Source organism: Hyalella azteca, unplaced genomic scaffold (assembly GCF_000764305.2).
Source record: "Hyalella azteca isolate HAZT.00-mixed unplaced genomic scaffold, Hazt_2.0.2 contig3354, whole genome shotgun sequence".
Lineage (NCBI taxonomy): Eukaryota > Metazoa > Arthropoda > Malacostraca > Amphipoda > Hyalellidae > Hyalella > Hyalella azteca.
Window position 1 is genome coordinate 366798 of NW_025933605.1, and position 12788 is coordinate 379585.

The 12788-nt window shown below is 42.1% G+C and overlaps 1 protein-coding gene across 4 annotated transcripts in view; it reads right to left on the minus strand.

The window, feature by feature from the left end:
- The window catches only part of LOC108669414 (supervillin), a 36800-nt gene that overhangs the window by 4616 nt on the left and 19396 nt on the right, over positions 1-12788 (minus strand). For all 4 annotated transcript variants that reach the window (XM_047879581.1, XM_018156736.2, XM_018156737.2 and 1 more), the window contains 12 exons: positions 10725-10818; positions 9671-10208; positions 9212-9383; positions 8480-8634; positions 7667-7902; positions 6966-7137; positions 6517-6689; positions 6058-6232; positions 5600-5712; positions 4939-5091; positions 1164-1328; positions 363-785 (listed from right to left, as the gene is read on the minus strand). In XM_047879581.1, the coding sequence (XP_047735537.1) occupies positions 363-785; positions 1164-1328; positions 4939-5091; positions 5600-5712; positions 6058-6232; positions 6517-6689; positions 6966-7137; positions 7667-7902; positions 8480-8634; positions 9212-9383; positions 9671-10208; positions 10725-10818 (2569 nt within the window). The remainder of the gene's footprint in view (positions 1-362; positions 786-1163; positions 1329-4938; positions 5092-5599; positions 5713-6057; positions 6233-6516; positions 6690-6965; positions 7138-7666; positions 7903-8479; positions 8635-9211; positions 9384-9670; positions 10209-10724; positions 10819-12788) is intronic.

The following is a 12788-nucleotide window of genomic DNA, read 5'->3' on the forward strand; positions in this document are numbered from 1 at the left end:
GGCGAACATTCAATTTTTAATTTGACTTTATTTTTACATAAATTTGACGTAATTAAGAAAAATTAGTTCAATAACTAACTATAGGTAACAAATTTCAATTATGAGTAACCACGGCTTCGCTTATGTATTTCATGATAGATAAAGTTCTACAATGTTGAGGCTTCGTAAGGAAGAGAGGCCCCATCAGTTATCTGTAAGTTCAGGTACACAAAGCACGAGCACTTGAGTTGCAACAATGAATTAGTTCATTTTTGTCACAAATAAATTCTATTTCCATCTCGCAAATAAGACACGCAAACAAATACTGCAAAAATTGTGAACGAACAGTGCAATTCACTATGGCGTAAAACTAAATAACGCACCTGACGCGTATGACGCAGCGCCTTACAGCCGCTCCATAGATACACGACGCACTTCTCGAGGTCTACGAGCAGCAGGCACCCGCGTGACCTAAGCAGCGTCCTGTCAACGGCAACTTCAAGCAAATGCGCTTCATTTTCTTTCTCGCCGCGCACCAGAAACATCCTCCACGTGCCCATGCCCTCTTGTCCGTCCTTAGTCCCACCGCGACTGCCGCTATGGATCACCAGAGCCCCGGAGAACAAGTTGAGGAAAGCAGGAGGTTCAGCCCCCATAGGGACACGGACGTGAGGGCCTCTCTCCTCGTCCAGTTCGACGGTCATGAGGGCAGAGGCGCCCTTGTCGGAGAGGGAACTCTGGCGGCCTTGCCAGAAGAAGTAAGCCACTCGGGACCTGCCTGTGACCGCGTGCTTGCTGGGGGCACCCTGTCGTATCAACGAAATCATGTAATAAATATTTACGTGTTATAGATAATCGAATAAATTCTGATCCTCGTGTCACCCACCATATAAAATGAACTGTCTGTCGCTTAGATAAAACAAAAAATTGATTCACGTGATAACTAAAATCCGTATAAGATTTTGATAATATTTCATACTACATTTCTGAGAACAGAGGCGTTACAAGCAGCATCTTAACTGGTGTTCTCAAATACTCGACCTCGACTCTGGACAAGAGATGCCGCGTCCATATATAAAAATCGTTAAATGTAAACAATTCAAATTCTATCTCTGCTTAAATTAATATCCGTGAAGCAAGAGCTGAATAAATAGATGTATAAATAATTGTAACATAGTGCTCACCTTGAGCGTCCTGCCAGTAGCGTTGACCTGGTAATACCACCTGACGACGTAGGTGTCGGCGGCGTGGAAGTGGCAGCGCGAGGAGGTCGGTAGGGACGTCTTGCCCGCCTCTGAAATGTGCCACACGCGGTAGTCCTTCGTGGTCACCACCAACAACCGACGCTCCTGCCGTGCCAAGTGTCGTGGCACAGATGTGGGCGTCGTGATTGTGGTGTTGGGTGTTGTATTGAGAGTAGTGTGAGCAAGAATATAGCACGAGTGTCGTATTTGGACGAGAGTGACTCGTGGCACAGTGTGATGTGGGCGTCTTGATTGTGGTGTTGGGTGTAGTATTGAGAGTAGTGTGAGCAAGAATATAGCGTGAGTGTAGTGTGGGATTTGGATGAGAGTGACGTGATGCAGAGGGATATTAAATACACGATGCATGGAGGCGATGCGTGTTGCATGCACCAAGGGATCAATTGAGTTTTGTTGAATGGTTGCAAGGAATACAGTAGGGCGCAGCCAAGATATCAGGCAAATTAGCGAGCCATTGAATTAAGAGGGAGAATAATATGAAATGTAGTTTGCTGAAATATAAGTTAAGTTGAGTTATGGTATGGACGCGTAGTGATGGCGAGTGATTGTGTGTACGTGAGACGACACGATGATGGGAGAAAAAAAACAAATGTTATCAGCGGCGTAATCAAAAGGTAAAAAATCATAATAAATCGACTAAAAATAATGCACCAAAATCAGGTTACGGCGAAAGAATGTAAGGCGCAAAAATATATATTTTCTACAAAATATAAGCAATATATCGCTAAAACAAGGCTCATGACGAACGTCTGGCCAAGCAGCGAGATAAAAACAAATCAAATAGTAGATAAATTTCAACTTAAAATGGTATTACTTAAAAAATATATGTATATGAAAGAAAATGATGCCTGAAATCGTAGCAGCGTGAATGTGCTGGCAGGAGTTTGCACATAGGAGCGGCATGACAAAGTTAAAACAATTAATGCAGGTTGCATGCATAAAGCTACGATCTAGGGAATGCGACTCTAAAGCCACTACTGACTGGCAAATGATGGGTTACATGAGATTCCTTCTTAGCTTCATGGTCAAGTTATGTACGCAGGAGTGAACGATGAAGTTTTCTGTGAGATAACCATCCCGTACATTGCATTTATTACAGTGAGTGCTTCTGTCTGACGCTGCGATCACGTGCGCTGGTATGTGAACGATCTTTTTAGTTGGAAGGCAAATAAAGAGACTCGTGCAAGCACGTTTACTGGCCCGGCGCTTCATGTAAATAAATACAAGCAGGTAACCTGGACCTCCCGCAACCGAACGGGACTAAAAAATTACAGCATTCTACACTGCTCGTTCTACACTGCGTATTCCACGCAGCTCGTTATATACTGTGAGTTCTATACAAAACGCGTCCCACACTGTGAGTTCTACACTGTAGTTTCCACTTAAAAAAGTTACAAGATAAATAATTTTTAGCATAATTAGACGAGACGTTGCACCCAAGAACAAGAGAATCTTTTCAAATTGATAAACTTTCTTATGAACGTAACATGTAAGTAACATTTACTATCCTCGAAGTACACAATCAATATCTGAATAAAAGTACTCGTAACTGTATAAGTATCACAACACTGAGCGGCACTAAACATCGCTACGAACATCAAGCTATCCAATAAGGCAAAGTAAGTCACATAACTGACGGCAGATATGGCCATGCTGAGGGCAATACAGTGCCCAGCAGTCCTGTTTCGGAGTCCATGTAAAATGATTCTAGAAGCAATAGTAATTACAAATACAAGTTAAGAAAACACTAAGTAATTAAATTTTGCCGTGATCCGTGTAGACTGGAGAAGAAATGATAGCTAAAAACCTTCAGCCAGATACACTGCATAGGTTTTACAGTTTCGAAGTTTTATGGCTATCAGAGCATCTACGTTGGTCAGCATGTCTACAGCTCAGAAAAATTGCGCTACGCCAACGCAAAAAAATTTCAGGGCAAGAAGCTTTTTTATGGTGGGCAAAGAGTGCAGTGTCTTACAGTCATGATGTGACACAAGCACCGCCGGCTTCACCATTCATTGCATCACTATTATTTGAGCACTGGCAGTGAACCTGCAGCCAAAACTCTTCGTTGTTGCGATACCATTAATGTGCACGAGTACATACAATCTGTCACGTGCCTGCAGTGAACTAGTAATCCATATTGGCACACTGGATTTCACTGCAAAAATCCACGCCTGACTTGCATTGATTTGGCACGTCCATCAATTTGCTCTATTAACTTACGTTTGGACTTTTCTCTGATGGTGTTTTCAGTTTATTCCTCGCAGGATTTAAATTGGAAATAGAAACCCCATCGCCAGCAATTATCATATTTTCTAACGTCTAGGAATCCTGCAGTGCATGAAAATCCAAAATGGAAAAGCGTAAAGAAGTACTCCAGATTTATGGAAGTGGACTAAAAAAGTACACCGCGCGAATCAAATCTCAAGAGTAAATTAGGACAGCCTCTCAACGAGACGGGGGTTCCGTACATCCTTGAAAAAAAAAAACAACTAGCGTTTACATCGGGATGGTATATGAAGTCATAACCGTTGCTCGCATCACGTTAGTTTTGAAGCTGGGCAAAATAATTACGAGATCAACACGCTATGCTAATTCAAGAGTTCTACAACCATGAACACAAGGCGCGTTCACAGAAGAGAACATCAAAATGAACAGCCTTCGTAAACTCACGACCTGACCATCACCGAGCTCGTACTAAACTTCGTTGAGCTGCTATCGAATGAAAGATGAAGACAACAGACTGAAAGATTACATGTAATAGATGATTTACAGCGTATATTGGTCAAAAACATCGGTGGTTAAATCCCCAGATTTCATAAATAATCCACAACTGGAGTTGTGCGGCATACACAGCCGGGACGACGGTTTCACAGCCACGCACTGACGGAGGACGGCCTCCTCGAGAGAACTCCCCGACCATGGCTTAGGGAGACCTAATTCCAAGCTAGTCTTAATACCGCGCTGGATATCATTTGCAATAAGTATTTTTTATCTTGGGTTGCGTTACCTCTACATTATCAGGCGGCGATAAGAGATCAGAGGTCATTGGATCAGAGACCGCAAGATCAAAGTAAGTCCAAGGAAGGGTGGCAGTTTCAGAAGATGTCCATTCAGTCCAAAATTCTCACAAAATCCTATAGGCTAAATTTTCAGACAAGCAAAAAGCACCTAAATAATAATAAATCACGCTGAATTAAAATCCAACAAATTTTTATAATTTTCTCGATACTTAAAATACTAAAAAGGAGACATACAGAGCTACATTATGCCAAGCGCCTTCTCCAGACCTAGCGTGATAATTTCGATGCACGACACAGCTTGCGAAACGCTGCTTTATTCTGCTCAGTATTGACGTCACCAATAATATGCTAAATAGTAAGTGAAGGTCTTAACTGTACTAAAGATACTGCAATACAGGTTCTCAGTGCAAATAAGCTGTCGCATTGCAGGTCTTAACTGCATTAAGTCTACTGCAATACAGGTTCTCGGTACATAATGAGCTGTCGCAGTACAGGTTCTCAGTGCACATAGTCTACTGGCAGTACAGGTTCTCAGTGCACATAATCTACTGGCAGCACAGGTTCTCAGTGCAAATAATCTACTGGCAGCACAGGTTCTCAGTGCACATGATCTACTGGCAGCACAGGTTCTCAGTGAGCAGTAGTACTCAGCACTGCAGAGGAGGTGAGCGCACCTGGGCGTCGTAGTACTCAGTGCCTCTGCCGAGGTGCGACATCTCCAGCAGGAGGTCAGGCTCTGCAGGCACGTTGCTCTGCAGGTCGTCGCCAGAGCAGGGCTGCAGCAGACACACCGGCTCTGGCCTGCGCCGGAGCTCTTCCTTCACCTCCTGGCGGTCAAAGTTACCAATTACGGTTACGGTGCACAGCTTATTGTAGTTACAGTGAGAACACATATTATTATGGTTTTGGAGCACAGGTTATTACGGTTACGGTGCGCAAGTTATTACAACTACGGGGCACAAATTATTAAGATTAAGATGCACAAGTTATTAAGATTGAGGTGCATAGGTTATTACGGTTACGGTACAAAAGTTATCAGGACGATGTAAATATACCCGTTTGCCCTGCAACGCACACAAAGTTTGGGAGATTCCCTCCACTTGTTTGTTTGCAATCGGTATCAGCTTTTATTATTTCATAAATGACCAATATTATCCTGACAAAAATTAAAAAAAAAAAAACAGGCAAGTCCGCCAAATTTTTACCGAAATTTGTAATGCAGAACACAGAGCTTTTTCGTCATGTTTACCACTATTTAATTACATCACAGGATATTTAACATGTGAGCCTACAGCTAACTACTTAGCAGGGAAGATGAGCCTGCTAATTGCTAACCTTAATACGAGTCTGCTGGGCAGTGTCGGGCCAGTCAATGAAGCGCTCCTTGAAGAGCACAGTCTCCAGGTTCTCGGTTATCTTGCCTAAAATGCCCCATGGCGGCCTTGGTCCTGTGGGAGAAACGTTCATTTAGTTATTTGGAGAAACGTTCGTTCACTGAGTTATTATTGACGTCGGCTACGCGGTGTCGTCCTGTCGCTGAAATATGGACATCGCTTACGTGAAGAGTGCGTTCACATCGAAGAAAAAATCATGTGAAATTATTGCAATTCTTTACATTTTACCATGAATAGGTCGACGCAAAGGGTTGGTAATAGCAAGGCTTGCCTCACCAACTCAATATCAACGAAATGAAAATTAACCCTAAAATTGCACGCACGAATGCGGCAGTTTCTTTCTGTACACGATGAAGGGGAAAATCATAAAGCATTCGAATACAATGAAAATGTACTAACCCTTCATGGTGGTGTTATGAGGCAGAGGCAGCACCGGGTTGATGTCACAGTCGGAGTAATCGTACGCCTCCTCCCAGAGTTCCTTGGCCAGCTCCAGGGCAGCTCGTCTCTCCTCCACAGCGGCGCGCTTGCCTGACCACGAGTAAACTTCGCTTCCGAAGTCAAACACCAAAACCTGCGATGCAGCAATAAAATATTACCGAAATAATGAATTTGAAGCTTAGATAAAATCAACATGTCTGTCCACAGGTAATCACATAAGCGATGCAGCAATACAAGATTACCGAAATGATGAATTTAAAGATTAGATAAAATCAACATGTCTGTCCACTGGTATTCACACAACAAGAATCCAACAGCAGTGATATTGGGTGCTATGAGTTGGTACGAGGTTATAAGAACATGTGGTCTATACACGACACCAGAATGTTAAACACATCTGATTTCAAAGCAGCCCACCTGGTCTGACTGAAGGAGGTCTACAGTGGGGGGCTTGCCCCAGGCTAGGTCGTGGGGCACCAGCGTGCAGCCCTCCACCTTGTAGACCTTATTGCTGCGGGCGAGACACGCCTCGACCTCCTCATCGTCACCGCCTTCGTCAGGGCCTGCGCTCGTGCTCTCGCTACCGCCTCCTGGCCGTGGAAAGAGTTGATAACGAAGATCAGCTTTGTTTAAAGTTGACAATTAATAAAAAAAATTAAAGTTTGAAGTTGACAGTTAAGCTGCGTAGCACAACTTTTGATATGTACATAGAGGAATTTATAATTTTTCATTTCACAACTAAACGAATATCACAAACGACACAAGGTAAAGCTTAGGAAGTTTCGTTTCAATGTGTCTCTCTCCAAATATTAGTTCTACCCAAACTACTATCCTCGCTATTCGCGTGATATTAATGGTATTAATACCGAGGGTTTCCCAGAAGCGCGTTCTTCGGATGCCCTTAACGTTCTCGGTAATTTCAAGGACGGGCGACGTGGCGGTCACGCCGAGGTCTTTCTGCTGGACGATGAACGCCGCGATCTCGCTCGCCTTCGCGCGCTCGATCACGTTCGCGAACTCGCTCTTGTAGTGGTAAACCTGCACCCGAAATTAGATTAGTCCATATATATGAAATATATCCAATAAAGAACCTAATTCTGTGTCCGTCGCAATGATTTTTAGCGCATTTTCTCATTTATGGAAAAATGCACTATTGTGCTCGTCATGTCTTATATGCTCGTCTTGTGATCGAGTTATATATTTTTTTTATCTCTTCATAAGAGTTTAGTTTATAAAAACTTTAAATAACCTATACCTAATCAGCGTATTCCATTGTTGTCAGTAAATAAAATATCTACATTACAATAATGTACGTGACTCAATGACCTGCGAGGGCGTAACAAGGATCAAGTCGTCGCCAGAGTTGACGCTCTCAGGGCGTGGGGGCATGTTTATTTTATCATGAAGTTTAGGTAGAGAATAGGTGAAAAGGGAATAAAATGTCTACTTTTGCTTAGAAGACATCATAAAATTACAGAGACATCATAAAATGTCTATATCATGTCCACAAAATGTTATATCCGGGAATAAAATGTCTACATTACAATAATTCAAGTGTCTCAATAACCTGTGAGGGCGTAACAAGGATGAAGTCATCGCCGGAGTTGACGCTCTCAGGGCGCGGGGGCATGAGTCTTGCCTCAGCGCGGCGCCGCCCCTTGACGCGCAGCAACATGGGGTGCACGTAGGGCGGCAGCTCCCGCGTGTCCTGTACCGTCATGGGGCGCAGCTGCACGGCGCTGAAGTTCTCCTTGGACGCCAGGCCTGCTAGGGCCTCTACCGCCAGGGTCGAGTTCTTCGATACTGGGGAAGAGGCAAGAAATGCCAACTTGTTGCTAAAAAGTGGTGCTAAATGCCAACTTGTTGCAAAAAGTGGTGCTAAATGCCAAGTTGTTGCAAAAAGTGGTGCTAAATGCCAACTTGTTGCAAAAAGTGGTGCGTAATGCCAAGTTGTTGCTAAAAAGTGGTGCTAAATGCAAACTTGTTGCTAAAAAGTGGTGCTAAATGCAAACTTGTATCAAAAATTATGCGATAGTAAATTGGTTAGCGTCTTTTTGCACGTTGGGTGCTGAACACTAATTCAGTGTATATAGGGTTAAATATTGTAAATATTGGTACGGGAATCTTACAACACGTTTTTTTAAATTGCGTAGTAGCACAATAGCAACCCTAAAGATAATAACGCTTTACAAGACATTGATAGACTACAACAAACCACAACACATTAAAAGCATAAAATAGAACACATCAACACATCACAAAACAGAAGATATCAACTCATCACAGAAGAGAACACATCACAGAACAGAACACATCAACACATCACAGAACAGAACACATCAACACATCACAAGACAGAACACATCACAGCACAACTCACACTCCTGCACTTTGTTGTTGCGTAGCTCCCTCTCGCCTGCGTGTAGGCGCAGCTGCGTGTACTGCATGAGTCCCTTACACGCAGCAGCACGCACAGGGTTACCCGCACTAGCACGATGTCGTGTGTGCTTCTGTACACGCCGTCGCTGTACTCCTCTGCAGGACCGTGTACACTCTCAGTACATCAGTACAAATACACGGCACATATTAATTTGGGTAGACAATTTAATTTGATACGTTTTCAAGCCGATAAGTTAGTTGCTCCAGCAGCTAATTAGAATAAAGTTACTTCGCTATTAATGTCCATCACTCTTTCAACCACGGTCACGTTACCGATTTAATGAGATATCTGTAGTCATTCAATTGATGTAGTAAATTTTGTGTAGCATAAATGATTAATAAACGAATGATTGGCCTCCTGACATTTCGAACGTAAAAATGATATTGTTCCTATAGTTTGCATGTCAACGTAGTTATGAAAAGCACCTCAAGATAACCTCAATAAGTTTTAATTCCCTGTAATTAATCATAAAAATAACACATATGAACTAATAATCTATGAGACAGAGTGTTGTCTTTCAGACTCATATGGACAATAAAGAAATGAAAAGTTCTCAACAGATGAAGGCAGGCAGAAATTGTAATGCACATGTAAAACGTTTTATTCATCCAAAGTTTTCATCCATACTAAAAAAATATATATTTATATATAAAACATTTCCTTGAGACGCACAGTGTTTGTACGTTGCTGGTGATGGCGTCGAGGTCAGCGAGGTCCAGGCTGAGGTCCGACTCTTGCCCCGGACACACGACGGAGGAGGTCGTCGCGGAGGCGAAGAACTTGTGGAACTCTTCGTCCGCGACCTCGAACAGCTCCACGGTCTCGCTGGTCTCCTGCGTGTTGTCTGCAATACAGAAACACTCGTGAGGTCAAATTTAGGGTGAATATAAAGTGTTATAGTTTGCTTCTGTTATAAATTCTGATTAAATAACCTGTTTTATTCTTCAAATGCTTCAAATGCAATGATATTTAATTCAACCAGAAATAAACGTGATATGTTTTTCCCCCGTAATCAAAATATATGCGATGATGTTCAACAAACATAAACATGCTTCACGAAAGATTCTCGCACGGCCACTGCACTGCCGATGCATATAAGATGAACTTTATGCGGTCATGAGAGATATTAACCTTCCTCCTGTCCAGACGGAGTAGAAATAGCTCTCCTGAAGTCGATTCTCGGAGGCCGGATCCCCTGTGGCATAATCATGGGGATGTTGCCACCCATCTGAGGGAGATTACTGCCCGTTTTGCTTTTAAAAACCTTGGGTTGTGGAGTCTTGCGGACTTTTCGTTCACTTGAAGGACTGTCGATGATGTTACGGGTTGCGGGAGGACTGGTACTTGGAGAAGGACAAGCAGAAGAATTGTCTGAAGAAGGAGGCGACGTTTGTGCATCCGTAGCGGATGACGCGGCCATCGACGAAAGTTTGCTTTTCAAGGACGATGATATAAAACCTGGAAATAAAGGCACCATTCCCTTGCCCGGGGATGAAGCCATGGACGGAACTGACGAAGCAGAGGCCGACATGGCAATCTTGTGGGCCACGGTGAACTTGGAGGCGTCAGACTCAGTGACTCGAGCCTTCCAGGTCTGCGACGACGACTCAAGTTTGCACTTGCGATCCATGAGACTCACCGGCCTCTCCTTCGTGCCCACGCCACTGCCCTGCATCGGTCACGTAGGAAGTGAGAAGGAAGAAGGTGAAGAAAAGCCCTTTCAGAATAAGCGGAAAACCCTCTAATTTTCATGATATTCTCAGTAAGAGTTTGAAATTATTTTACTCAAGATTGAAGATGATTTCCGCTGTAATTAGGTAGTAGAACGTATATGAAAGCTGTGTATATGAGATCCATGTGTCGATTATTAATCATCTGTAAGCCACAGACTTTTTTCTAATTGGAATTTGTGGCAACGAGCTGGCTAAACTTCTGTCGTCAGTTTCGCTTAGGTAATAGCGCAAAGGGCGAAAAATTGAATTTTTAGAAGCCTCTACCGCAACACCGAAACCTGGTCCTTGAAACAAGCAAACACTCTTCTTTATATTGCAAGGAAAATTGAAAAAAGATAATATTTATAGCCGCAATCACAGCCGAACGATAAATTGCAAATAAAAAATATCAACGCGCCATGGTTTACAAGGAACAGACCTCCGAGACACAAAGACGTCCCGTACTACAGTACCTTTTGTCTGATGGTGACATTGCAGTTCAGGTCTTTGTCTTTCTGGTACCGTTGCTTCCAGCTTTCTTCTCCGCTTCTTTGTAAGGCCGCCAACCTGCAAATTAAGACCTGAATTAAATAGTGGTCAACTGGAGGCCGATACTGCACAGATTTTACAAAGCGGAAGCGAGCTGCCTTTGTCCGTTGTCAGTCAGGAGTACACAGCACCATAAAAACATAGAAGACGGCCATGTTATTAACAGGCATATCGAAATGGCTGCCACGCGTTTGGATTTAACTATTGATAAAACATGGGAGTCGAAATTACTAAAATCTTAATTTACGCTGAATTTACGACTAAATGACAGCTATTTCAGCCTACAAACTAATGCTTAAATTTGCCAAAACAGAGAACATTTTTTCACGTTCATCCAGTGTATGCGTTCGAGTGATGGAGGAATGGAGAGAAAAAAATCAAGACAGAGAGCCGCGTCTATTCTTTGAGGCTGGACTTATCGACACATCGATCGAGAAGCTCATATCCGCCACTCGATCGATGGACCAATTCATCATTTAATTGCATCGTTACAGATTACAGAAATATAGTTTGAATTATCAAATGATGAAACAATACGTTACTGAATATAGAATGTATATTATTGTCGAGAAATTTACGAGCTACTCGAAAAAGGATATCAATGATGCGACGAGGCAAGGGAATGTAAGCGAACTCCTCACGTGCACGTAATGTACTTACTGAAAGTTTTAACATCTTCCAAAGCATAAAATAGATCAATCACTTCACTGTCAGCTCAAAAGCATTGATAAACAGAACTCTCTTCAATCTTAAACACATATAAGATGACACAACACTCTACTTCAAATTATGATATGGTAACAATTAGCGAACCAAGTGATAGCGTTGAAATACTAACAACAGTGAGACAAAGTGTTCGATGAACGATTAAAATGTCGAGCGCCTTCACTGATTTTGAACCCACATATCCATAGGACTTTTCTTTAATTATTTCATCATGAAACTTCAGGCTATATTTTATCTTTTGTCTAAAAAAACCTGCCGAGTCTTACAGCGACAAGATGCCTGCTTTATGGCTAAGATACAAGTGGTGAAGCCTAACATTGTGTTCATAATGAATGCTATCGCACGCTGCGATAACGGTCATCCAGCAGGCAGATATAAATAAACCTCAGCTATGGTTTGTCCGCTGAGTGACCAGCAAGAGCTGATATGCTTGTCCGATACTTTCTATATAATTTTTCATCCTTTCAGAATTAGTATGCTATTCTATCACAAACATTAACATCACTATTATAATTTCAACTTGAAATTTTTTTCACCATAGAACAACCATGCAGTCAATTTCTTTTTGAACGCTGAATGTCAACGAGCGACTTTCTCTTAAAGAAGAAATTTTTAATTGTATGTATAAACTAGTTTGAAAAAACAATAAATGTTGATGGGAGATCTTGTTTACTACGCGCGAACAAAAAAAAAACAATGATTGACAACATTGGTTTCAACTCAAAAATAAGATGGCTGTAATAAAAAGCAATATGTAGGAATTCGCAAATGATCTAGCGAAATGACCAAAACCTTACGTTACCTTTTACGCGCTGCCTTTACCATTTTCTTCAAACTCAACATCTTCCGTCGTTACCAAGGAAAAAACTTACATTGAAACAAAGTTCACACATCTTATTGGTAGAAATCAGGGTAGATAATGAGAATCCGATAGTTATTGGGCAGCAAATCCGACACTCCCATCAAAAATATCAAAAATACTCAACAAAATTGGTAACTAATTCAGTATCTATAACTTGGACCCCAAACCCTTATCATACACAAATTTTAACTGCCCCACACCATCGCCAACGTCGATGGCGCAGCTTGACAGCTTCTATATGTAATTTTATTCTGGAGTTTGCTCCATGATTATTTGTGACATGATTATGAAACATGAATTGATTTATTCATGTTTGCTCCACGGGTATTCAACAAGTATTCATAAAATATTTTCTTAAGTATCTACAAAGAAGAACCGAGGAAAACACGTGTACTTGTGT